Source organism: Marmota flaviventris, chromosome 9, assembly GCF_047511675.1.
Source record: "Marmota flaviventris isolate mMarFla1 chromosome 9, mMarFla1.hap1, whole genome shotgun sequence".
Taxonomy (NCBI): Eukaryota; Metazoa; Chordata; class Mammalia; order Rodentia; family Sciuridae; genus Marmota; species Marmota flaviventris.
The window spans coordinates 63,319,465-63,344,318 of record NC_092506.1 but is presented as its reverse complement, the minus strand read 5'-3'; the positions used below and the strand labels follow the sequence as shown (position 1 = coordinate 63,344,318).

The 24,854-nt window shown below is 51.5% G+C and overlaps 1 protein-coding gene across 9 annotated transcripts in view; it reads right to left on the bottom strand.

The window, feature by feature from the left end:
• Window positions 1-9,760: 9,760 nt before the first annotated feature.
• Window positions 9,761-24,854, bottom strand: part of Slco2b1 (solute carrier organic anion transporter family member 2B1) — a 50,836-nt gene continuing 35,742 nt past the window's right edge. For all 9 annotated transcript variants that reach the window (XM_071616486.1, XM_071616495.1, XM_027942694.2 and 6 more), the window contains 6 exons: window positions 22,565-22,922; window positions 19,210-19,375; window positions 15,376-15,539; window positions 14,612-14,676; window positions 14,232-14,352; window positions 9,761-13,704 (listed from right to left, as the gene is read on the bottom strand). In XM_071616486.1, the coding sequence (XP_071472587.1) occupies window positions 13,524-13,704; window positions 14,232-14,352; window positions 14,612-14,676; window positions 15,376-15,539; window positions 19,210-19,375; window positions 22,565-22,922 (1,055 nt within the window). In that variant the 3' untranslated portion in view covers window positions 9,761-13,523. The remainder of the gene's footprint in view (window positions 13,705-14,231; window positions 14,353-14,611; window positions 14,677-15,375; window positions 15,540-19,209; window positions 19,376-22,564; window positions 22,923-24,854) is intronic.

The window sequence follows — 24,854 nt, the reverse complement described above, 5'->3', positions numbered from 1 at the left end:
TTGTTCACCAGGCCCTTGCTCACCCCAAGCAGGTCTTCAGAAGGGGTGAGGAGCACGTTCCTGGAGGTCCGCTCTCCTTTGACCAAGACTGCTGGTCTGGGTTTCTCAGGCCTAACCAACTTGATAAGGGAGAATATTCTAGAACCCCTGGGGCCCAGCCTGATTTGGGTTCATCTCTGTTCTCCTGTTTCCCTCCACCAGTTCCATCACAGGGCCTGGCATGCTGTCCGTGCTCAGGGAGTGTGGGTTGATCAGGGACTCTGGGATCCTTGCCTCAGGCCTTTCTTGGCATATGCCATCAAAGTGAGACCTGGACCTGGCTACTCTCCTGCCTCATCTCCCCATCCCTGCTCATCCTCTAGGCTCTGTCCACAAGAACTGTTCATAGTTCTCTGAATGTGTGCCAAGCTGTCTCACTGCCATGCCTTTGAACATGCTGTTCCCTCCACAGCCAGGTCAGCCTGATGAACCCCACTAATCAACCCTTGCTTTACGACTCAGTGAGTGCTGGCGCTGCCTCCTCTGGGAAGCCTTCTGGAACTGGCCCTGGGTCCCTCACTGTGCCCACTCCATGCCCTTCCCACACAGGACTCTGCTGTACCACTTGGCCCAGCCAGCGCTCCTGGAGGAATGGGTCTGTTTCTCTCTGTACCTCCTGGCACAGAGGGTACCAGGACAAGATGGCTTCTTCTCTGCCTGCCCCCACCCTTCGGTGGCAGAAGATGCAGCTAGAGAGGTTACAGGGCTTTGAATGCCAGGCTAAGGAGAGAGGTGTGGCTAGGTTGGTTTTGTTGAAGGATTCTGGTGGCTGGGGCACCCTCATTTGGAGAAGGATAGTAATTTTTCAATTTGGCCCTCTTCCAGCCCAGAGAATAGGGGATTAGATCTCAGCAGGAAGGTGGAAGGTGGGTCTGGGGTCACTGCTCCCCCTTCCCCTTTCCTCCCTTTCCCCCTCTGCATTTGCTCTTAGCCCTGGGAGTTCCCCTGCAAAGGCATGGGGTCTAAAACCCACCCCCATTACTTGAGGGTGGAATCCAAACCTCAATCCCCTGTTATGTAAGTGAATTATCCTCTGTCCCCAACCAGCGCCAGCCAGATCTCCTCCTCCTCCTAATTGATTTAATCTTCTCATACCAGAGAGCTAGGCTGGGGTTGGGGAGATGGCATTGATCAAGAGCCAGCACATCAGTGACGTAGATGCATTAATTACATGGAATCTGGGTCAGGGATTGGCTCTGGACGGCCCTGATTCTCCACCTCCCACACCCCCGAGTCATTTGGGTGTATGAAAGGACATTTCCAGCAACTCCTCATTCCTCCAGCCCCAGTCCTATGTATAGAGAGTATCCCATGAGACCCTATCTGTCTCTCAGATCCCCCCAAACCCCAGCTCTGGACAGAATCTCCCTGTACTCCAGTCTGAGCACAGGACACAGATGAACCTAATTTACTGAAGAATGAAGAGATGAACAGAGGACTAAATTTTAGTGTAGGAAGAGACCTTTCTTGACTTTCCACGCCAAGCAAGTGTCCACTTTGCAGCTTTCTTGAAGGAAGATGCCAGGCCCCTCTCGTGCACCCTCAGGAGTGGGGAGCTCATTCCCCTGGGTTGGCCTTCCCTCAGTGATAGCTCCACCTGGGAGAGAGTCCTGTCTCATGTGGGGCTATGGCTCCAGTCTTGTGGATTCCTCTGGAAACCAGCTGAGAACTCAGGGCATCAGACCTCATCTGCCCTCCAGATCCAGGGACACGGTGATCACCACCCCTGAGTTTGTGCTTCTCCAGGATGAACACTCCTGGTTCTTTAACATTTCCCCATGTGTGGACTTTCTAAATCACTCCCTACTGTATCTCCTGTGTGCATAAGCTATGGATAGCATCACCTCTCTAGATTCCGAGAGCAGATCAGACTCTAATGCAGTATGAATAGCTCAGGTCAGAGCAGGACCATCAGTCTTTTTTATCTCGTTATTGGATTTATATTGATACAGCCTGAAATTGCCTGAGATTTTTTTTGGGGGGGGTGTTTAGCACTTAACACTTCTGATTCAGCTTAAGCACCCAGTCAGAAAACCCCCATGGTCATTTTTTTCTGGCACTAGCAATGGATAGTCTCCTTGAAATTGACATTTGTGACATTAGGAACATCTCCATGTTTCCTCCTCCATATTTCCTCTCTTGACCTATGTTGAAATTTTTCTTCCCATACAACAACACAATTATTTATCTACTTATTCACCCACACAACTGTCCAAATATACATCAATCCATCCATTTACTGTCCCTACTATCCAGTACACACCATTTGATTCATCTGTCCAAAGATTCACTCATACAGGCAGTCACCTATCCATCAAACTATCCATCTACAAATCCACTTACTTTTCATCCATTTTATATCCTCCTATCCAATCATGCACTTTATCTGTCCATCCAGTCACCCATTAACCCATCTATAAACCCACTCTCCCATCCACATGTTTATCCTGCAATCTTCTCTGTGTCCTAGTCACTTATGCATTGAATACTCATCATCCATCCATTTATTCATCCATTCAATATTTAATGAGATACTCTCACATGTCAAATCTTGTATTGAATATTCTGAGGAATTTGAAGCTGAATAAGATACATTCTCATACACACACACACACACACACACACACACACCCCTCATTATCCTTATAGAAGAGTATAGGATCAGATAAAACAAATGGTGCTAAATACTATAAAATAGAAACAAAAATAAAGTTTGAGATTCAGAGGAGGAAGAAATGGCATCTGAATGAGGTAATGGATACTTTCCTGGTAGGAGAAATATTTGGTGTGGGTCTTGGTTGAACAGCAGTATTTGGATCCATGGGTGCATTGGAAGGAGTTCCAAGTAGAAACAGCACATCAAAGACGTGGCGCCTTGAGAGCAGAGTTCATGTCTTATTCTTCATATCCCTGACAAGGTGCCTGTCAGAGAGCTGAGTACACTAAGAAACTCAATACAGTCTTGCTGATTGATGTTATCCTTCTCTTTTCTGACAGGGCACCCTAATACTTGATTAAGATAAGAATTCACTCTTTACTTTTAAGAGTATTCTATAGTTGCCTTGCTGGATGGCCTTGGGCAAATCCCAAAACATTTCTGAGCTTCAAGTGGAATTTCTGTGTCTATGGGGTGCCAGGCGTCATTCTGACTAAACTGTGGCTCTCAACAGGGTCTCTTTACCCAATCACCACATTTCGGTCTCCAATCACAGCCTCTATCTCTGGAGAGCTTTCTCTTCCACCTCCATCCCCCAGGAAGAAACGTGAGGTTTCAAAGTGTCTGGCTGTGTTACTGATTCATGCCTGGGTGGGGGCTGGGCAGGCAGTATTTAAGGGCAAGTATTCCCAGCCTAACGGAGTTAATTATGTTCATCAGGAAGGGAGAAGAGAAAGGAACAAGGCGCTCTGGTTATCTACTGGGCTTTAATCAAATTGAGAAATGAGGAAATCCATCACCCAGAGGCTGAGGCAGTTGGAGAGCTTCGCTTCCGCTGGCTTCAAGTCCTGTAATGGGTTGGGCGCTGTCCAAGGTGCTGACATCTCCACTTGCTCTGCGTTCCTGGGAGGAGCTGGGAGAGGACCACTCCCAGCATAGGGTTGGCAGCTTCTAGGAGAGGGCTCAGGACAGACCAAGAGAGGGTCTGGACATGTTGGGAGAGGCTGGAGTTTCTACTGTCCTTCCTGAATCTTCCCTTTTAAATTTATCTCTCTTTCTGTTAAGGAAAACATCCCTTTTGTGGCCAGAGCCCTGAGGAGGGACTGAGGAATCTACAGAGAGGGGAGGCCCTAGATTTCTTGTTGCCAGGGAGACATCTGACTCCATCTGAGAGTGGAGGCACAGTCTTTGACCTTGGGAACTTCCCTATCTTCAGAGAACACGTGGCTTCTGCTCTTATGCAATCCTCAGTTTAATGACAGAGACATAAACTTGCCTTTGGGAATTTATTGATCTGGTGGAGGAACGTCATTCAACCTCTAACTCTAACCCAAGTGTATCGTTAGGGAGCCATGGCCTATGTCTACATGGAGCCTCCGTCCTGATAGGGAAGACGTGGTCTTCCTTTGGAAAATTCCCAACCAGGCTGAGGAGACATAACTCTTGGAAGAAGGGGAAGTCTCCCACATAAATAGGGGAATAGCTCAGAGCTTCACATTATGATTGAAGTTATTGCTATTAGACATTTAGTGTCAATCATGGAATTCTTCCTGGTAGAGGTGAGTTTGAGTTGGGTTTAAAGAAAAGCAAGAGATCTGGGTCCCTAGATCTTAGGCCCTTTGAGAAGCATGACCTAGTCTTCTCATTCTCTCCTATCCCCTTTGGAATAAGGACAAAGTTGGTTATAGCAAAGGCTCTTGTTTAATGAATGACCACCAACATACAGGGACTGACTGCACCCACTTGTGACTTGAGAGACAGCAGAGTTGGGGTGGGGCAGGGATCTAGGAGGACAGTGGTTAGAGTGCAGAGCCTGAGACTGGGGTGGGAGATGGAGGGCAGAGAATATAGTGGGCAGAGGGAGGAACCCGATAAGTGCCCAGGCCACTGAAACATAGCATTTGAGGCAACTCCCTCATGTTTCTGAAGCTGGTGAGAGACACTTTATTGAATCTTAAATTGTTAAAACTAGAGACTATTAAATTATAAAAATCATAGACTTCTCAGCATTTTGAACCACACAATCATGGAAAAGTTTTAAAACCATAACATTTTAGCAGGGAAGAATCAGTGTCTTGAAATTATAAAACTGCAGAAGGTTAGAGTCAGAGAACTAAAAATCCATATTAGAGAATCTTAAAGTCCAAGAATTTCAGAGTCAAATCGGGGGGGGGGGGTAGACCCCAACAGTTCATTGACCCCCTTTATCTGTGTCAATTACAGTGCTGGGAGTATTCTCATGTTATCCCATTTAATTCCCACCACAAGTCTTAAGCCATTCATTTCCATCTCCACTCAATGCCAGACTTCTGACAAAGATTTATCAAACACAGGCTTGTATAACCTCCATGAAAAGGAAGTCATTACATCTGGGCATAGCTCAAGTGGCAGCTGGAGGGTTCTCCCTTATATAAGTTGACTCTCTCCCTATAATGTTCCCACACTGGTCCAGTTCATATCCTCTGAGCTACCCTGTGCAAGTCTAATCTCCCACTCACATGCCAGCTTTTCAGATGGCTAAAGACAGCCCTCATTGCTTTCTTCTCTAGGATAAGCTGGCTTGTTGATCATCTAACTAGAAATGGGACAGCAAATCAAAGAATATTTGAACTGGAGATGCCCTTAGAGGTCAGCCCTTCTAGAGACTTCCTTTTGCTGCTAGGCAGTACAGCAGGATGGGTGGGAGCCTGAACCTGGGGGAGATCAGCCTGGCTTTGCAATGCAGAGATCCAGCTCCGACTTGCTGTGTAGCCTCTTGTCACTTGGGTCTTTGTTTCCTTATCCCTAAAATAAAAAGAATAGTAACACCAGCACAATAGAGTTGATGTGAGGATAAACGAGATAATGCAAGGGAAGCTGTTAGAGGGCTTGGCACACAGCAAGCAGTCAATAAATATTAGCTATAATTATTGGAGGCCCAGTCGGGGCAGGGACTTGCTCAAGATCACAGAGCAGCTCAGAGGCAGACCTAGGGTTAGACCAAGGACTTCTGCCTTCCTGCCCAGGGGCCTTCCCATCTAAAACATCTAACTACCCTCTTCAGAAAAAAAGGAAAGAGCCCAGAGGGAGCAGGGGTACTTGGCTCCCTGAATCAGTTAGGATGCAAAGAAGGGACCACCTGCCTTAGGCATAAGCTTCTTGTTTCCTTAACAAGAGGCCAGAAGAAGATGGCGCCAGGGATGGGCTGGTGATTCAACAATGTCTCTGATGACCTGAGAGTTTCGGGTCCTAAGCTTGGGGGAGATAGCTCTTATGATCACAAGAAGACTAATGTGCATCAGTGCTCTGTCCTCCCGAGCCAGAAGGGTCTGGTAGCTAAAAGGGTCTGTTCGTTCCCCTCTTAGCCACTCACTCACCCAGGAGGAGTGCTTTCCCAATCAGGGAGCCCTCACATCTCATTGGCCAAGATGAGTCACATGTCTACTCTTAGCCCACTTGCTGGCAAAAGGGAAGACACTTCTTTTCTGGCTTGGTTACCTCTGTGGCTAGGCACCTTACTACTGCAGGGAAGAAAAGGTGAAGGATAACAGGAAGGCAACCAACAATAGCTGAGGCACTCTCCTTCCGTCTTCTCTCTGGATGGCCCTCCCCTCCTCTCTGCTTCTGCCAGGAAGTCGTCTCCCATTGCTCTCATTGGCCAGCACACCCTCTTCTATCATGCAACTGAGCGTTGCCTAATTCAAGTTGCATCCTGCTTTGTCAAGTTTTCTCATCTTCTCATACCCAAATCTTGTCTTCCGAGCCTGGCTGGGATCATTGTGAGAGTAATAGTAACTACTAATGCATAAGGACCTCCTGTGCATCAGGCATTATTCTAGGTCCTCGTGGGAGTCATCTCCCAAAGGCTCCCCATGATCCACATCTCCTGGCATTCACACACTTTGCTTTCTTCTCCCACATTATACCAGGGTTAGCATGTGTGACAGAATATGGCAAATGTTACAGTGTGTCACATCCAGGACTAGATGATAGAAGATACCATGCTTACATCTTGGTAGCACACATTCTCTTTGTGTGTGTGTGTGGGGGGTGGGTATTAAGGATTAAACTCAAGGGCACTCGGCCACTAAGTCACATCCTTGGCCCTATTTAGTATTTTATTTAGAGACAGGGTCTCACTGAGTTGCTTAGTGCCTTACTGTTGCTGAGGCTGGCTTTGAACTCACGATTCTCCTGCCTCAGCCTCCCAAGCTCCTGGGATTACAAGCGAGTGCCACCGTGCCCAGCTTCTTTCCCAAGTCATTCATTCTAGGGGAAGTTAGTTTCCATGTGAGGAGTGACCTTATTTAGAGGCCTATGTAAGAAGGAGTAGCAGTCTGGCCAACTGCCAGCAAGGAACAGAGTGGGCTGGGAGGAGGATCCTGCAACCCTAGTCGAGCCTTCAGATGAATACAACCCCCACTGACCCTTGACGGCAGCATTAGTAGTGATTCTGAGCCAGCCCCACCCAGTCAATCCATTTGTGGGTTTTTGACCCTTGGAATTATGTGAGATTAATAAATACCGGTTGTTTTAAGCTGCTAATTTTTTTTTTTTTGGCGGGGGGGGGGGCGTAATTTGTTACTCAGCAACAGATGACTACTGCAGTGCTACACTGTCACATTCAATTCTCACAATTCTGATGGATTGGAGTTTTTTTCTCTCCCTTCTGGATGGAAAAAACAAAGCTCAGTGAAGTGGAGTGACACCTAATAAGTGGCAGAGCTGGGATTTGCCCTCCTGTCTCTTGGTTTCCAAAGCAGAGGGCACCTGTTTTATCATCTGGGATGTCCCAGCATGAAGGTTGAAGAAATAGGACATGAAAAAGTGGTCTCTTTCTCTGATGCATCCAACCCTCCTCCTTTTTTCCATTCCAACCAGATTAGTTAGCTGCTACTCTATCTACCTATCCATCGTGTAGTGATTCGGGGTCAAGCTGGCTTACTGCAAACAACATGGGAAATTGAAAGGGGGATGGATACCTAAGCTCTTGAATGACCTTGGTCAGGTTCCTGCACTTTCTGGGCCTTAGTTTCTTTATCTAATCCATAGGAAGAATAATCTCTTTTTGCCTTCCTCTCCAGGGGACCTGAGAAGTGTTGTAAACATGGGGAGGTTTGCTTTGAGGAAGGGGCAGCCCTGACTAGGGCTCTCTGCCCAGCACATCTACATCTGTACAAGTGGTGAGGCACCTTTTCCTCTCCACCTGCGTCCAGGTTCAGGGAATAGAGGCACTGGGGGTCTGTCCTGACCGGCGTCTTGAGCCTCACCCTCACCATGCCCTCTCTCTCAGACCAGGCTGCAGCCCTACAGCACCAGTGGAAATTTCCCCAGGCTGCCAGGAGCTTTCTGTGTGTTGAGACTTTATCTCTGCTGTGTCTTTGGTCTAGACACCCTTCCCACCTTCTCCACTGGGTGCGCTCCTTCTCAGCTTTCAAGGCTCAGCGTAGAGGTCCCATTTCCAGAATGCTGCTCCTGACCTGGATCAAAGCCTCCTACTTCTCTGGATCATTGCTCCAGTCTCCTGCCTGAGTTGCTGGCTTCCAGCTTCTCTCTTCCACTCAAAGCCCCCATAGTGCCTTTCTAAAATACAAATCTTTGTCTTGTCACTCCCTGCTTAAAATAACCAGTCAATGGAATAATCCATCAATCAATGCTTCAAGGGCTCCTCCTTGCCCTCAGGAAAGCATCCAAAGCTGGACCTCAAGGTTTGGTCCCTGCTGCCTCTCCACTCTTTCCTGATTGTGCTGCTCAAGCAGTACACGCCAGCCGCATTGCTCTTGCCACCATATTCCAGACACACATTACTGTGTCTTTGCTCATCCCTGTTGTTTCTGCTGTCTACCCCCATCTTCTCCAGCTGGGGAAGCCCTGCTGAATCTTTAGGGCCAGCCCTGCTATAACCTCCTCCAGGAAGTCTTCCAGGTTGCACCCAGGGAGAGCCACGGCTTCCTCTTCTCCCCTTTCCTGTGTAACTGCTTGTGCTTTTGTTACTATTTGTCAGCTGTCTGCTTCCAGGAGGAGTTTCCTGAGAATCTACTCTATCTGACACATGGTTGTGTCCCAGCAGAGGGGCACAGAGCTGACACGCAGGTCGTGCTGGCTGGTTGGGGAGGCGGATGAATGAACGGATCCATCCTAGAATCACCACTCCTCAGCCAGTCTCAGAACTTGTGCTTCCCAGGGCAAACCCACTTTATAGCCAAAGGGGAAGGAGAAGGAAGGGACTGAGCTGGAAGGGAGAAAGAAAATCAATAAAAATGTAAATCTAGTGGAGAAAAGCGGTCCCAAGCTGGCTGTGGCAAGAGATAAGACTGGGACGGCTGAGCCCTGGCTGACAGCGGAGGAGAGATTAGGGGACAAGCAGAGCTGTGGCCAGGGCAGGGCAAAGGGAGTGTGCCTCCTCCCCGTCTCCTCCACCCCCTCCCACTCTCTGCTCCGTGGGCTCATTAAATCCTTCCAGGCGCAGGGGAAGGGGAGGAGTCTGACAACCCTGATCATCAGGTGCCCCTCCTGGGAGCCGGAGGAGCATTATTTTATCTGGTTTGCACATTATGTGGGGGCAGACATCCTGATCAACCTTACTTTGCAGATGAAAAAAACTGAGTGCAGAGGAGTTGTCATTTGTTCAAGTCACTCCAGGAGACTAAGGTCTGCACCTAAATCTGAGTGTCTTTACAGCTCTCATCTTCGCATTCCATGAAGGGTCTGGACCTGAGACCCTGGATTTGCAGGGGTCTCGCTCAACCTCTGAAATTGCACACGCAATTGTATTTGTTTGTATGTGTGTGTGTGTGTGTGTGTGTGTGTGTTTAATTATGAAGAGTCTATGTCTTTAATCAGATCCCAAAGGTGATTGCTACCTGTTCCCCTTCCCCGACCTATCCATTGCCTATCCCATGCCTCTCTGGAGGTGGTGACTTTGAACTGGGCCTGGAAGGTTGGGTAGGAGTTCATGAAGCAGGGACAGAGACAAGCCCAGGGGTGGGGATGGAGCAGGCCATGTGGGCGGAGGAAATGGCAAAGCAGCAGGGTCAGGGGAAGAATTCCACACGTCCAGGCCTTGGAAGGGCTGCTCTCTCCTCACTCATTAGTGTGCCAATCATGATTCCTGGCTCCCAGCTCCTGAGTGGCGTCTGCCTGACTTGGAACTTCCCGGAATACATGTGCAAGTAAAGGAACTCGGGGCCAGGCATCAGGACGTCAGTCCCCGCCCAGTCTTCTGCTGGATTTTCCCACCAGTAGACTCCAACAGTAAGACTTAATGTCCTCTCCTCCCACTCCGGGAGCAGGGACAGGAGCATAAGCAAATACTGTGGCTCTTTTTTGTTGTTGTTGTTAAATATTATTTTAGGTTTATTTTTTAGTTTTAGGCAGACACAATATCTTTATTTTATTTTTATGTGGTGCTGAGGATCGAACCCATGCATGCTAGGCGAGCACTCTACCACTGAGCCACAACCCCAGCCCATACTGTGGCTCCTCATTGGCCACAGACTATACTGGGGAGGACTGATCCCTAAGGGACCTCCAGCCCTTCTCTGTTCTATCCCTTGGTTATTGGTCCCATGTCCCCCTTTCAGTGACTCCTGAGCCTCTTCACCCTTACCAGTCTGGAAGACTTCAACCATAGAGACAAGAGTCATCTCCTCCAGCTCCAGTTCAACCCAGAGTTGGGCTCCCTGTGAGGTTCATGAATTTGGGGCATAAAAGCCTTGCCCTAGGTCCAGGTCATGCCTCACTAATGACTCATATTGTCATATTTTTGTGAAATTTACACAGGTAAGACACTCTGACCACAATCCAGATTGCAAATTTCTTTCCATTACAATGTCCCTGTGTCTCAATGACACAAGGGACCATTGACATTTCTGGGATCTGGCCAAGGGGGGAGTCATGTTGGGGGTAGATTGAATTCAGGTCCTTTGAAATATGTTTATGTGGATCTCAGTTCTGTGTACAGGTAAATCACTGTAGCCATCTCTGCATAAGAATGGCTTCTAAGAATAACCCTACCAATTGTCCACCTCACTTGGCAATATGACATTAAGGTGTCATATCGTGGTATAAATGTGTTTTGTTTCTTGTGACTTGAAAATATATGGGGAGAGGAGGAGAAATGGGAGATACAAGGTTTGAAATGTGCAAAGCCAGAAGCTGGTCTGTGGAAATGTATTTTAGAGGTATGCATGACAGTTAGTTAATAACTATTTTTCTGAATCGTGTGTAGAATTTTTTTTTCTCATTCTGGGTAAATATTCACTTTCTTACCTAATTTTGTTCAGGTTCAGCATCCCTAATCCAAAAATCCAAAAGCTGAAATGTCCCAAAATTCAAAGCTTTCTGAGAGCTAATGTAGTAGTAGTACAAGTGGAAAGGTCCATACCTGACCTTAGATCATAGATTACCATCAAAACACAAGCTAAGTGGGTACAGTGGGGCACGCCTGTAATCCCAGCAATTCTGGAGCTTGAGGCAGCAGGATCATCAGTTCAAGGCCAATCCTAGAAGATACTTAGCAAGGCCCTCAGCAACTTAGGGAAACCCTGTGTCAAAATGAAAAACAAAAAGACCTGGAGATGTGTCACAGAGACACATTGGTGAGGTCATGCCTCACTAATGGTTAAGTGCCCCTGAGTTCAATTCATGGTACAAAAACCAAACCAAACAAAAAACAAAAAGCAAACTACCCTGCAGGCTATGTAGATGAGGTGTCTATGAAACAAAAATGAATTTTATGTTTAAATTAGGATCCCATCCCTAAGATATCTCATTATGTATGCAAATATTACAAAATCTAAAAACAATCCAAAATCTGAAAGACTTCTGGTCTCAGGCATTTTGGATAAGGGATCCTCAACCTGTATTCATAATTTTGAGCTCTTTTTATTAAAGAGGTCTCCCCAAATTGTATTAGCTTCAGTTCCCAAAAATCTGGATGCAACCCTGACTCCACCCTATTTTTTCTGTGTGGTCTTGTGGTCTTTCTGAGCCAGTTTCTTCCTCTGGAAAACGCGAATGACAATGTGGATAGGTGAGGACTCGCACAGCCTCATGACTTTACTTGAATCATTTCTGAAACCATTACTAGAGGGTATAACCCAGCCAAACGGAAATTAGACCAGAATATAAAGAGAGAGAAAGATGCAATATACCAGAAATAATGGTGTGCACTGAACCTAGTCAAACTTAAATCTAAATAACTGGAAATAATGTGGTTGTTGCAGACCTCTAATGCAGTTTATAAGAAGGGATTTTTGTAATAAAAGAGACATTATGCATGAACAAATTTAATAATAAGCTGTATCTATAATTTCAGATTATTTCTGTGAAATTTGGGCAACAGGAGGGAAGGAGAAGAAATATAAACACACTAAAGGCCTCATCTGATTGGAGGAGACTTTGAAATTATTGGCATTGATAAATGCAGATCCTGCTATTTGTTAAACATTTACAGTCAATCAGTAGAATAAAGCAGGCCTGAGAACATCTATCCTTCCTTCTTCTCCTTTCTCATGGGAAGGCCCCGGAGCCCTGGCATGGGGAGCTGTTCAGAGGACCTGAGCCACATGTTCCCAACCCCAGCTTCTCCCCAGCCCCCTGCCCAGGGCTGGGCATCCAGGGGTGTGGGAGTCTCTGCCTCCCCAGCAGCAGGTCCCAGCCAGGTCAGGGGTGTGGTGGCAACAGAGGGGCTGGGAGCAGATCAGGAGACCTTTCTTCCTCCTGGGAAATATCCAGGCCAGATAAGCCAGGCCAGAAACCCACACAGGCCTGATAGAGCAAAGGATCCCATGGTTCAGACCCGAGCACTGCAGGGTAGCTGTGTGCAGAGCTGGGCACTACTACTCCTAGGGTGACAGGTCCCATGTCACACGATCCAGGCATCCCAGAGAACCAGATGCTGCCCTTGACGTGTCACTGAATCAGACATTGTACAACCTCAGTGATACAGACTCAGGAACAAGGCAAGAAACGGGGGGAACTAGGATTCTATTCACAAAAGTCACAAAAGTGGCCCCTGGTCAATGTGTGAGACCTCCGCAGTGCAGAAAGAGCTGTGAGCAGGACTGAGTATGTGTTGGAAGTTAGAATGTACCCACATGTGGGGAGGGGTCTCCCTCTGCACACCAGGGCCCCTGGGGCAAGGGCTAAGCCTCACCCCTAAACGGTGGCCCTCTGAGGATAAGGGCTGGAACTTCCTGAGCCAGAGAGTGAGTCTCCCCCTCAGCTAAGGCTCCCTTCCCCTCCCCAGGCCCAGTGGCTTTGAGTGAGGCCAGCTTCCTCCTCCCCACCAGGCTTCCCTTCGAGGCCAGCACCAGTCTTGGCCTCCAGGGGGCGCCAAGTGGACACGTCTTGAAGGTGGCCTGGGGCTGGGGAGACCTGAGTTCATTTGACCACACAGATGGTCAGAGCCAAATGAGCCTGGCAGCTGGCAAGCTCATTCCCACCTGACAGAGGAGGTACTTGGGACTCAAGATGCTGGGCTGTGGCCTGGTGTGGAGGGCAGCCTGGACTACTGTGGTCCATTTCCCTCCCCTCAGGCACAGGAGAGATATGCAATCTTTCCACCCAGGAAAGTTTGGTTCCAGGTCAGCTGTCTGGCAGGGGAAGGAACAGGGAAGACCCTCTTGCTTTAGAAGTGGCCAACACAGCAAACCCCCAAATAACTTCTTGGTTCCAATAAGCAAAGGCCCAGAGAGGGCCGGTAGCTTATCCAAAGTCACACAGCAATTTAGGGAAGGAGCTGGAATTGAAACATAGTGCTCCTGACACCCAATCTTGGCCAAAGGACTCAGAGGAGGTACCTCTGTTGACCATCACTCATGGACAGGTGAGGCCAGGGAACAGCTCACACACTGGAATCCTCTGGCTGCTTCTTTGGCCCTAACATCAACCGTTGCTGCTCTAGGCCAGGGCTGGACGTGGTCGATTTGTCCCCTGCCTCTTTGCTCTGCTGCCTCAGGATGGCCAAAACCAAGGCAAAGCAGACCAGGGAGCCCGTTTTGAAGAAGAACTGGAGTCCAATGAACCTGGGGAGAAACAAGGGACTCTTGGACTCAGGAGCCCCAGGTCCAAGGCTCAGATGTCCTTGGGCTGGGGCTGAGTGGAGTCAGCTGATACCACTCATGGTGCCATCGGAGACCTTGAGGCTGGGGGTGGGGGGCACTGACTCCCAGTGGGCCCTACCCTGGAGGAGGCAGGGAGGCTCTGCAGAGGGAGCCCTTGGCAGGGCAGAAGCCAGCAGGTCCTCCCCACATCCACCCTAGACCAGAGGCCTTGGAGCCTTCAGGTTGCTTTAAGCCCCCATTGTACAGATGGGTAGACCGAGCCCCAGTGAAGGCAGACAGGGCTTTTCCCCAACCCCACCCTCATCTCTCTTACAGTTGGGCAGCTACTGATTCTCCTCGTCTATACAAGAGGGAACGATGTCCCGCACCCAGGACTGGGGAGTTTGCACTGGACATTTTAATGGGACCTCCATTCCGTGCTGGTGTCCTGCCTGGGATTCTGAGGGTCTTCCCAGCGCCTTACCCACATCCCCTGGCCCAAGTCTCACCGGTTCCGGAGCAGGTCATGGTCATAGTAGCGGCAAACAGCTTGACGCCCACAGCTCAGGGCCCAGTGCACACAGGTGGTATCAATGGCACTGCCGTGGATCACAGGGCTGGGCATCCAGGCTAGGGGAGGATGTGCTCAGGGGACAGTAGAGATCCAGCATTCCCAGGCCCCTCACAATCTTTCAGGGGCTCTGGGCCATGGTGGGGGCCTCTAACCCACCCCTTTGCTATGAATCAGAGGAAGCCCCCATCAGACTGGCCTCTACTTGCACCTGGGTTGGGTCTGCTGCCCCCATGCACCTGTGCCCCTGCAGTCTGGCACACAGGGGACATCTGGGTCCCCATCACCACCACCAAAGGGCCCAAGCCGGCTCTTTACCCAGAACTCTCAGGAGCATGAACTGGATCCCCACAGCCAAAGTCTTGTCTTCTTTCTTCACTCCCCTAACAAGCAGGGACACGGCAATGTGAGGGCCGGCGGCTGTATGAAGGTCACCATGCCCTTCTCTGCCACCATCCAGGCCAGCCCCCTGCCTGCCTCCTGGATCCCTGTGTCTTCTAATATCTATGAGGGGCTTCATTCCTTTCTAATTTTCTACAAAATAGATAGCGAATAAAATAATCCCAACAGAAGGAGGAGTTGGAATGATCTTGCTCCAAGGTCTCCTCATCCCAGCCTCTACCCTGGGGGACCTCGACTTTGGACTCAGGTGACAATCTGTCAGGCCTGGAGGGCACTGTCAGGACAAAGGCCAGGAAGATCTTGGACCAAGAGGCAGTACTGGGCACGGGCTGGATCTGTGGTGGGCGCTATCTGCTTGTGACCTTGGCGGGGCCTCAGGGTCATGGGCCTCACTTTTGCAGTTTGGTCTCCTGGGTGCAGCCCTTGTGGCTCACCCACTGTGGTCAGGGTCAAGTGGAGTCCGCCTCCTCCTTACTGAGTGATGCCTCACTTGGGGGAGGCCAGGCCAGGGCCTTGGGGGCGGTGTCCCCTCCCCTGGTGCGAGGAGGGGCCTGGCTCTGCTGGGACCCCAGTCCTACTCCCCACCCCACACACTTTCTGTAGAACTGGGGCCAGTCCCTGAGCTTCCCACTGTGGCGAGGGGCCTCTTGGTACACCCCCCACCCTGCCTCTGCCTTCACCTTAGAATGAGCATGAAGGAGGGGGTGTGGGTGAGGCTGGCCAGCGCCGCCCCCAGGCTGACCAGGAGAATGAAGGGCAGCACCAGGTGGCTGCAGGCTGAATCGCAGGAGCCCGCAAGCACCAGACCACGCCCGCTCACGCAGCTGCAGTTGGTGTAGAAAACCTGGTGGGAGAAGGGGGAGTGGAGCCTTCAGAGCCTCCAAGGGCAGCGGCTGGCTGAGGGGCTGAGGCTGGGGGAGGCGCCCCAGAGGCCCAAGGCCCACAGCCAGCTGGGCTGGCGCTGGCTGGAGTTGGGACTCTGTCCCTTAGCAGAGTGCAGGTGGCTGGAGGAACCACGCAGGTGCCTGGACAGACTGGGCAGGGCCTGGGCTATGGCTACTGGCAGCAAGAGAGAAGCAGAGAAAGAAATCGGGAGGGACTGGGAATAGCAGCAGCCCCAGAGACGCACCCAACGCAGGGAACCGCCCTGGAGCGGCGCCGGGTGTCTGACCACAGCCTGCGTTCACACTCCCTGGGAGCCTGGGGACCTCCAGCCAAGGGCTCTATAAGAAGTGGTCTGGCTGCAGTGAACTTGGGCACCTGATAGGAGCAGAGCCAAGCCAGGAGGCTGGGCTTTTCTTCCCATCAGATCAGCATTTCTTGATGGGTGTGCCCAGAGTTGCAGGTGGGCATGGGTGTGTAGGGGTGGGTCCTGTCCACTCTCAGGGCAGCCAGGCTGCCCTCTGCCTCTCTCTCCTCAGCCATGGCAGCCTCAGACACTGCCCTGTGTGAGCAGGCTAGGGAGTCCTCAGGAACCTGGCTGGGGGCCTGCAAGCCCAGCAGAGATGGAGCTGAGGGTGCTGAACTAAGGATGCCCAGGAGGCTGCTGGGAGGTGAACTGGTGGGGTGCAGGAGAAGGGCCCCATTGTGGGTCAGGGTTGGATGGGTAAAGGAGTTTTTATTTGAGATTATTTAGGAGGTAAAATTAAAGAAAGGTCCACGTGCATGTGTGTGTGTGTGTGTGTGTGTGTGAGAGAGAGAGAGAGAGAGAGAGAGAGAGAGAGAGAGAGAGAGAGAAAAGAAAGGGACTTCAGCTTGGGTAACTCTCGGATGCTCTTTCCATTGTCCTGCAGAGCTCATGTGCAGGACAGGGCTGTGCTGCCACATGTGTGTGACCTCCTAAGTCCACACCATGTCATACTGCAGGGAAGGTGGTCTTAGCCCTTTGCTACTGGCTGAACAGCCCTCTGGCTGGAGATACAGTGGAGGGACAGGTGATGAGGAAGCACGTTAAGGCCAGGTTATGGCAGAGGGATGTCCTGCCACTGCTCCTTGGCTCAGAGGTAGAGGCTCTGGGATGGACACCAAGGCCAGACTTTTCTCTCAGGATCTGCCTGACCCTGCACTCATGTTTATCCAATCTTGGCAGAAATTCTTCTCACAGATGCCCTCTGTCTTTCCTGCTGCCTCTGACTCCCACTCCCTGAAAACTCAGCCCCATCCTTTGAGTCTGAGACCCCCCTAACACCCACCTTCCCCCTCTCACCCCATCACTCACTCGTTCATGGAGCACAACCATCCTGTGCATGGATCCACCCATCCCGAAGCCCAGGTGCTCTCAGTGGGCCTGAGGAGGCACATGTGCCAGGGGAAACTCGAGCCAGCATAACCCCATGGATTGACCCTGACTAGGCCACACCCTCCTTCCAATACTATACCCCAACTCAATCCTCTGTGGTGGTCCAAAGCGGGCTGGGCTGGGGCCAGAGCCTCAGGATCTAGCCCCAGCTCTGGTATTAAGATTCTGCAAGCTGGGTGCGGTGGTGCACGCCTATAATCCCAGCGGCTTGGGAGGCTGAGGCAGGAGGATTGCAAGTTCAAAGCCAGCCTCAGCAACTCAACGAGACCCTGTCTCTAAATAAAATATTAAAAAGGCCTGGGGAGGTGGCTCAGTGGTTAAGCACCCCAGGTTCAATCCCCAGTACAAAAAAAAAAAGGAAGAAAGAAAAAGACTCTGGGCACTGCTTGGTCTTTTTCTGGGTCTTCATTTCCCATCTGCACAATGGGCATAACAGGAGTGGTACTGGGTGCTTCGAATCTCTAGGCACAGTGCCAAGTGCTCTTACGGATGATGCCATGTGGCTCTTCACTTACTAATTAATGAGTTCACCCAGGAAAGCATTTATTTAGCTCAGGCCCCACGATCTAGAAGGCATTCCATAATACCATCTCTGTGTACAGACTAGGAAACTGATGCACAGATTAAATAATCTGCCTAAACCAATGGAGCCAGGTAGAGGCAGAACAGGGATTTAAACCAGGTGGCCCGGCCCCTCAGTGTTCAGGGACCCATAACTGTAGGAGTTTGCCACCTACCCAGGATCTTGTCCTGGGCCTGATGGTCCTGGAAGAGTTTTCAGAGAGGTCAAACGAGGTCAGGACAGTGAGAGCTAGGAGGCCCCAAAGACTGGGACAGCCGTTATTCCAAACACCAACAATTGACACAGCTGTGGCTACCCCTGGCTGGCTTCTGAAGGCCCACCAGCCACAGCCACCAGCCAGGTGTTTTCCTCTGCAGAAGCTGGGGCCCTTCATCTCCCTGGAGGAGACTTGGGTTTGGTGCTCATGCCCAGCACTAGAAGTTCTGCCCAACAGGTGGGGACTCTGGAGAGGGGAAGATGTTGTCATAACAACCAGGCTGATACCCCCCCCACACACACACACATGCTTGGATATAGCCAGGGCCTAAGGAAGGAGGGTATTAGCCCTATTTGTCATTTGGGGGAGCAGAGGAGAAAGGGGAGGGGCAGTAGTGGGTCTTGGGCAGAGGCCCAGGTCTGCACAGAATGCTGCGGCTGCTCACACTGCCCCTGTTTCCCTGCTGGGAGCTCCCTGAAGGCCAGGCCCCTTGGCTGTAGGTCCTCAGTCCCCTACACAGGGCCAGACACAGAGGAAGGGCTCTGAGGAAGCTTCACTGAGTGACTGGCTGGGTGGCCTGTGCCAGCCTCCCCATTGTCTCTGTGCTCCTGCCTCTGCTCCTTCCTCCATACCAAGGCCTCAGGTGTGGTTGAGTACAGATACGATGCTGCCACTCCCCTGCTTAAACCCCCCAGGGCTTCCCATGGATCTGCCCGAAACATCCCCACTCTTGCACAGGCATCCACGGTCCTTCCTTTTCTGAGTCCACCCATCAATTTCTTCCAGATCTTTTTTGCGATACTGGGATTGCACCTGCTAGACGAGCACTCTATACTGAGCTATGTCCTCCCACCCCGCTGCCCCGCCGCCCACCTTTCTTCAATTTTGAGAAAGGAGCTCATTAAGATTCCTGGGTTGGCCTCAAACTTGCAATCCTCCTGCCTTGGCTTCCTGAGTAGCTGCGATGACAGGCATGTCCCACTGCACCAGCCCAAATCTTTACATATGCTGTTCCCTGACCTGGAAAGCCCTTCCCGCCCAAGTTCCGGTTTCCCCATCCATCCTTAAAGGTCTGGCACAAATGCAGGGCCCTTGGAGCCCTCTGGGACCCACTGGAGTGGGTGGTGTTTCCTTCCATCCTTGCAGGAACTGCAGGGACCATTCTGCCCGTCAGCACCCCTGGAATTCCTGTGGGCTCTTTTCTTTTGCAACCTCCCCAAACAGAGAGCTGGGGGCCAGAACTGACCCACCTCCCGGGACCAGGCCGTGCTGTAAGCTTATTGAGAGAATAATGTTCTACATCTGCCAACAGAAGGAGAAAGAGACAGAGGCAGAGCTCCAATAGAATGGGAGGGTTCAGAGGAGCAGGGACAGGTCTGCAGAGATGCAAAGGGTAGAGGCCCCGAGGGGCACAGTTGTGCCAGACGCTGCCTCACCTGGCTTTTGTCCAGGCCCTCCTGGGCCACTTGGCTTGTGCAGCCGGCGTGGCAGGGCGTGATGTACTCCACTCGGGTGCTGGGGTCGCAGACAGGGTTAAAGTCGTCCGACGGGCAGGAGCAGGGCTCCGCACAGCCTGGAAACAGCTCCAGCCCGGGCTGCGTGCTGATGGGGGAGAAGGACAGACGGCAAGGTTGGTCCAGCTCTCCTCCCTCGGGCCTCGAGCTGGAGCCACCCTGGCAGCTCCCTGGGAGCAATGGCCAGAGACCCGAGCTGTGGCTGGGGTTTCTTGCTGTTGGGTGACCCTGTAGAGGGGCCGTGGTGAGCTCCCGCAGCGGGGGCGTGGGAGCGGGGAGAAGGGTAAAAGTTCTTGAGGTCTCCTGACAGGAGAAGGGGGGAGTCTGGGCTGGAAGCCGTGGAACCTCTTATCTGCCCTCAATCCTAAGGAAATATCTCTGCTCCTCAGGGGCCCTTCCCTAGGGAACGCAAGGGAGTTCCTTCTAGAACTTAGTGTTGGATCAAGGGGCCATTCTCGCTGGGAGGTGGGTAGCTTCTTATTCTCAGAAAATGACAGCTATACAGGGGGACTCATGGGAGATTTGACCAGCTGTGGGATCTCCAATGCTCCTGCCTCGCTCTGGGCCTCAGTTTCCCTGTCTGTCAGCGGGGCCAGGGCTCCTTCCTGCCTGTCACCCTCCCAGTCTCATGACCTCGCTGCTCACTCTATTGTCCTAATCACTGTGCCCAGCCCCACTGCCTCCCTCCTGAGGGCCTGCTACCAAATCTCAGGGATGTCCCTACTCCAGGGAGTCAGGACAAGGTGGGGGTATACAGGGGCAGGAGGTGAGAGAAAGGCTGAGTCCACGGGGGCAGATCACTCTGGGACAAGGACAGGGAGATGTCTCCCTGGGATGCAGGCTATGGTCTGGCTTCATGCTAGGAGGGAGCATAGCACACCTGGCAGGAGAAAGAAGCCCAGAGAGGCTGATGCTTTGTACAGGGTCACACAGGAGGCCAGCATCGGCCAGGCTGCAGAGGAGGGAAGCAAGGGGAAGGCTGGAGGTCCCCACCTTGGGTTTGGGGAGGGAGTGGGGCAGAGACCCAGGCTGATGGCAGGTCTGACAAGTTTAGCAAAATCTCAGTTCCATGAAGAAGAGGAACTGACAGGGCTGGGGAGGCCAGGAGAGGAACAATGACTGAGATGGGCCTCTGGAAACCTGGGGGGGGTGCAGGGAGGTGCTATCAGGGCAGAGGTGAGCTTCTCCCTCCCTTAGGTGGGAGTCTCCCCTGAGCCCGGGGGATGGGGGGCATCACCAGCACAGCCCTTTCCTTCTCCTCCCTGTCCCACAGGCCTGCTCCCATCCTGGCACGGCTCCTTTGGGAGGGGACACAGGTTGGTGCTATCCTGAGCCAAGCCGAGGACTCCTCAGGAGACTGTGCCTATGGGAATCTGCCTAGGGGGAGGCACTTCCCAGAGCCATCGGCCAGCAGCTGGAAGGCTGAGCAGGTGAGAGCTGGTGGGGGTGGGGGCTTCCTCAGTTCCACCTCTCTCCTTGGATCTCATTGCTTCTGTGGGGAGAGTGCTGGCCCAGGTTTTGCCTCCTCCCAGCTGGCTGGGTGATCTTGCTGCTCTGAGTCTCACTAAAATGGATAATATGGGGGCCCACGGCTGGGTTGAGTGAGAGACCCTTGACTCTTGGGACCTGTTCCTGCCTCTTGTGAGTCATGTGCAATGGTGCACATCTATAATCCCAGCAGCTTGGGAGGCTGAGGCAGGAGGATTGCAAGTATGAGGCCAGCCTCAGCAACTTAGCAACTTAGTGAGGTCCTGAACAACTTAGCAAAACCCTGTCTCAAATGGATGTGGCTCAGTGGTTAAGTGCCCCTGGGTTCAAGTCCCAGTACCAAAAACAAAAAAACATGAGAAGTTTGACTTGCTCAGTTGGTCCCTAAAAGCTTCTTCAATGACTTAGAACCCAAAACTTGGTGACTAAATTGCAAGAATGTTGATGAGAACTCTGGTGAGATCAGATGTCAAAGCCAAGGAGGGAGAGGAGAAGGAGGGAGAGAGGGCAGGAGGGAAGGGCTGACTTTCCCCAGTTACTTAAAAAAATTGTGATAAAAATATTCATTTAAATATTAAAACATTTACTTTTTGCTATAAAGGAAATCATTGAAAGGAACTGGGTCCCTCCTCCATCGAGGGGTTTCCCACAGGGTTTCCCTGGCTGCAGTGACCAGACTGGGCTCTGCACACTCAAGGCCCACGCCAGACAGCTGAGCTGCCTCACTGTTCTGTATGAGAAAAGAAAGGAGAGAAGGAAGGGGAGGGAGAGAGGCCCAAGGATGGGACCTGGGATCCCTTGGCCCTGAGCAAGGGCCCCTGTAGCTGCAACCAAGTGGAAGAAGCCCCAGGTGAGGAAGGCTGGCACCTGGGTGCAGGAAGGAGATGCCAAGCAGGAGGCTGGCAGGGGAGGTGGGGATTTCTTGCTGGGTGCTGGGCCAACCTAAGCCTGGAGCAGTTTCCAGGAAAAATGAGATCATTCTGGGACAGAGGGCGGAGAGGAACTTCCAACAACCTCTCCAAGAAGGCTCCCAAGGGGAGGCGGGTACATGTGATGTGGGAGGGGGAGGAAGTAGGAGGGAGTGGGGGTGTGGGAAGAAGTGGGAGGGGCATAGGCATCAAGGACCTTACTGTGGAGGAGGGGGCAGTGCTGCCCCACAGACTTGGACAAAGACTTATGCAATGCTAGGATCATGGGACAACAGAATTGTAGTTCCCAGGATCTAAGAACCAAGAATCTCAGAGACTTCCAGCCTTTCCATGCATAAGTCCCTTTGACAGCATCCTTGGTAGGGGCCATTGACCCTCAACTTCTCTCCCATCTTAGCCCAAGGGCAGGGCCTTGCTCCCTCTGGGCAGGCTCTAACCTCTGGCTGGGAGCAAAAGCTTTCCTCTGGTTGAGCCAGGTCCTACCTCTTATGACATAGCCTTCATTCACTTATGCTGGCCCTGCAGGGCGCGGCCACTCTGGAGATGCCATTGCACCAGTGGTTTTGCCCCAACTCAGCCTGCAGCCCTCTCCAGGCCTGAGCTTCCCTGCCCTTGAAGTTCCATCTGGGCCCCTTTTAATGGTGCCTGCTGCCTTCCACAGAGAATGTCCTGTGCCTGAACCTTAGCTGAGGGAGGGGCTGGAATGGAGGATTCTGGGGCAGAGGTGGAGAGACGGAGCTACAGGGAAGTGAGAGTAAGGTAAGGGATGCCCCACTGATCTGGCTTCTGCCAGGTCCACTGCCCTCCCCGTCCCAGCCTCCCCTTGCTGGCCCTCACCACCCCCCCCCCCACACACACACCTGGGCTGGTGGATGATGCCTGCAATCTGGTGGGTAGAACAGCCAATGAAGAAGAGGGGCAGGTTGAAGAGCAGGCAGAGCAGCGACCCCAGCAGGCAAAGGGCACCACAGCGCATGGGGCTCAGGTGGAGGCGCTTGACCAGGACGCCCCCCACCACAATGCCCACGATGGCCAAGGGGATGGTGAGGCCCCCAATGAGCAGGTTGGCATAGGAGGCTGTGATGGAAAACTGGCGCTCCAGGAACTTAGGCAGGAAGGTGGCCATGCCCGCCACCATGCATGACATGCACACCTGGGACAGGACCACCAGCAGGAAGATGGGGTGGCGCAGCGTCCGCAGCAGCACCCTGGGGAAGACTGTTGGGTAAGTGGGAAAGAGGTGGGCATGGGCAGGCCGGCTCTCCACACCCCCTGCCTGTCCATCCCCTCCTGTTCAGTTCAAGCCATTCTGTTCCTTTCCATTCCTTCCGCCCATCCCATTCCATTTAATTATTTTGCATTCATTTCTGATCTATTGCATTTGACTCCATTCCATGTAATTCTATTCCAGTTTTGAAATTCTGTTTCTTTCCTTCCATGCCATTGAGTTAGACTGCATATTATCCAACGTGTTCATTTCCATTAAATTCTATTTAGTTCTGTACAGTTCTGGTCCATGCCATCCCTTTAGATTCCATTTCATTATTAACTCCATCTGATCCCATTTCGTTCTTTCAATTCTACTTAATCATCCCTTTTCCCCAGCTAGGCCCCTTCCATCCTGTCCTGCTATAGCTCTTTCCAAACTGACCCAGACCTAGTCCTCCCTCCTGGGTCCCCAACCCAAGCCTGCATCCCTAGTTTCTCCAGAACATTTTGCCTAACAGATTACACATTTTCTTCATTTAACTGTTTTATTGTCTTCCCAACCTGTTTTTTTTTTAAGATCAGGTTTTTATTGTTGTTGTTGTTGTTTTGTTTTGTTTTCTAGACTGTTGTGTTAATTACTGAACCTCCAGAGCAGGGGCACAGGAGGCACTCAATACACAAATGAAGAATGAATGAAGAAATGAAGGAATGACGACGAATATGTGTTCAAATATCAAAATGTCTGGGGCCGTCATAAGGAACTATTCAAACCATGTATATCACATCAGTTATTTTAATGAAATTTACTTTGGTGCTTTATCATTTTGGAGAAATTGTCATTTGGAATAAGAGCATAAGTTCATAAAAAAAAAAAAAATGTCTGGGGCCGAATCTAAGGCCTCTAGAGAAGGTGAAACCCTAGAAGGCCTAGTACTGGGAGGCTTCCTGGAGTTGGGACAAACCTAGAGGGGTCCTGGAGAGGCAGACTCTGAAGGAAAAAGAATTCTGTAGAAGCCCAGCATGGCCCAAGCTTGGAGCGTGGAACAGAGGCACTGGGGCACTGATGACTCTTCCACCCCCATCTCCTGTCCCTAAAACAGTGCTTTGCCTCATTGCAGGTCTGCTAACCTGCGTGGAACACGGGGATGGATAAGTCCCTTGCCCTCTGAGGTCCAGTGCCCTCATCAATAGGGGCAGCCCAGGGAACGTCCAAAGGCACTTTCTGTGTTCACATGTGCCACCCGCTCTCCACTCTCAGCAAAACAGGGAGAGCCGTGTTTCTACCTGCAGCAGGCAAGACTGAAGTTAGACAGGGGTGAGGGAGGAAGAGAAGCAGAGCATTTGCCAGGCTGCGGGGCCAAGCCAGCTGGTGCCCTAGTGCCTTGGGTAGGGAGAGGAGCTGTTTCCTTAGAAGCCAGGAAATAAAGAGAGATGGTCCAGGTGGGGTGGGAGGGGGCTGGGGCTATGGAATTCCCCCTCTGCGCAAAGCCCATCCAGCCAGTACTTGCAGTGCAGCAGCATGGCCTGGCCTTCACCCCAGGAGACTGCTGGGCCTCTCTCCCTCCCTCCTGTGAGCTGCCTGGCTAGGGCATCTGAGGTCCTATATGTGCCAGGGGATTTTTGCTATGGCTTGATCCAAGTTATACAGACTCAAGTTATACCTTCACTGCAAGGTGGGGCCCAGCAAGGAGCAGGGACACGCCCAGGCCCAGGTTCAACCAGACCAAGGCCAGGAATTCCCCAGAGTCCCCTGACTCCTACTGCAGTGCCATTCTCCCTGGATCCCCTCCTCCCTCCTGCTCCACTCCTAGCCTCTCTGGCAGCCTGACTTCAGAGAGTTCCATCCACTGATGGTTTCTTGCACTAATCACTGCAGTGAACTATAGGCACATCCTCCATCTCAGAACCCACAGCCTTCTCCAGAACAGATGGAAAATTCCT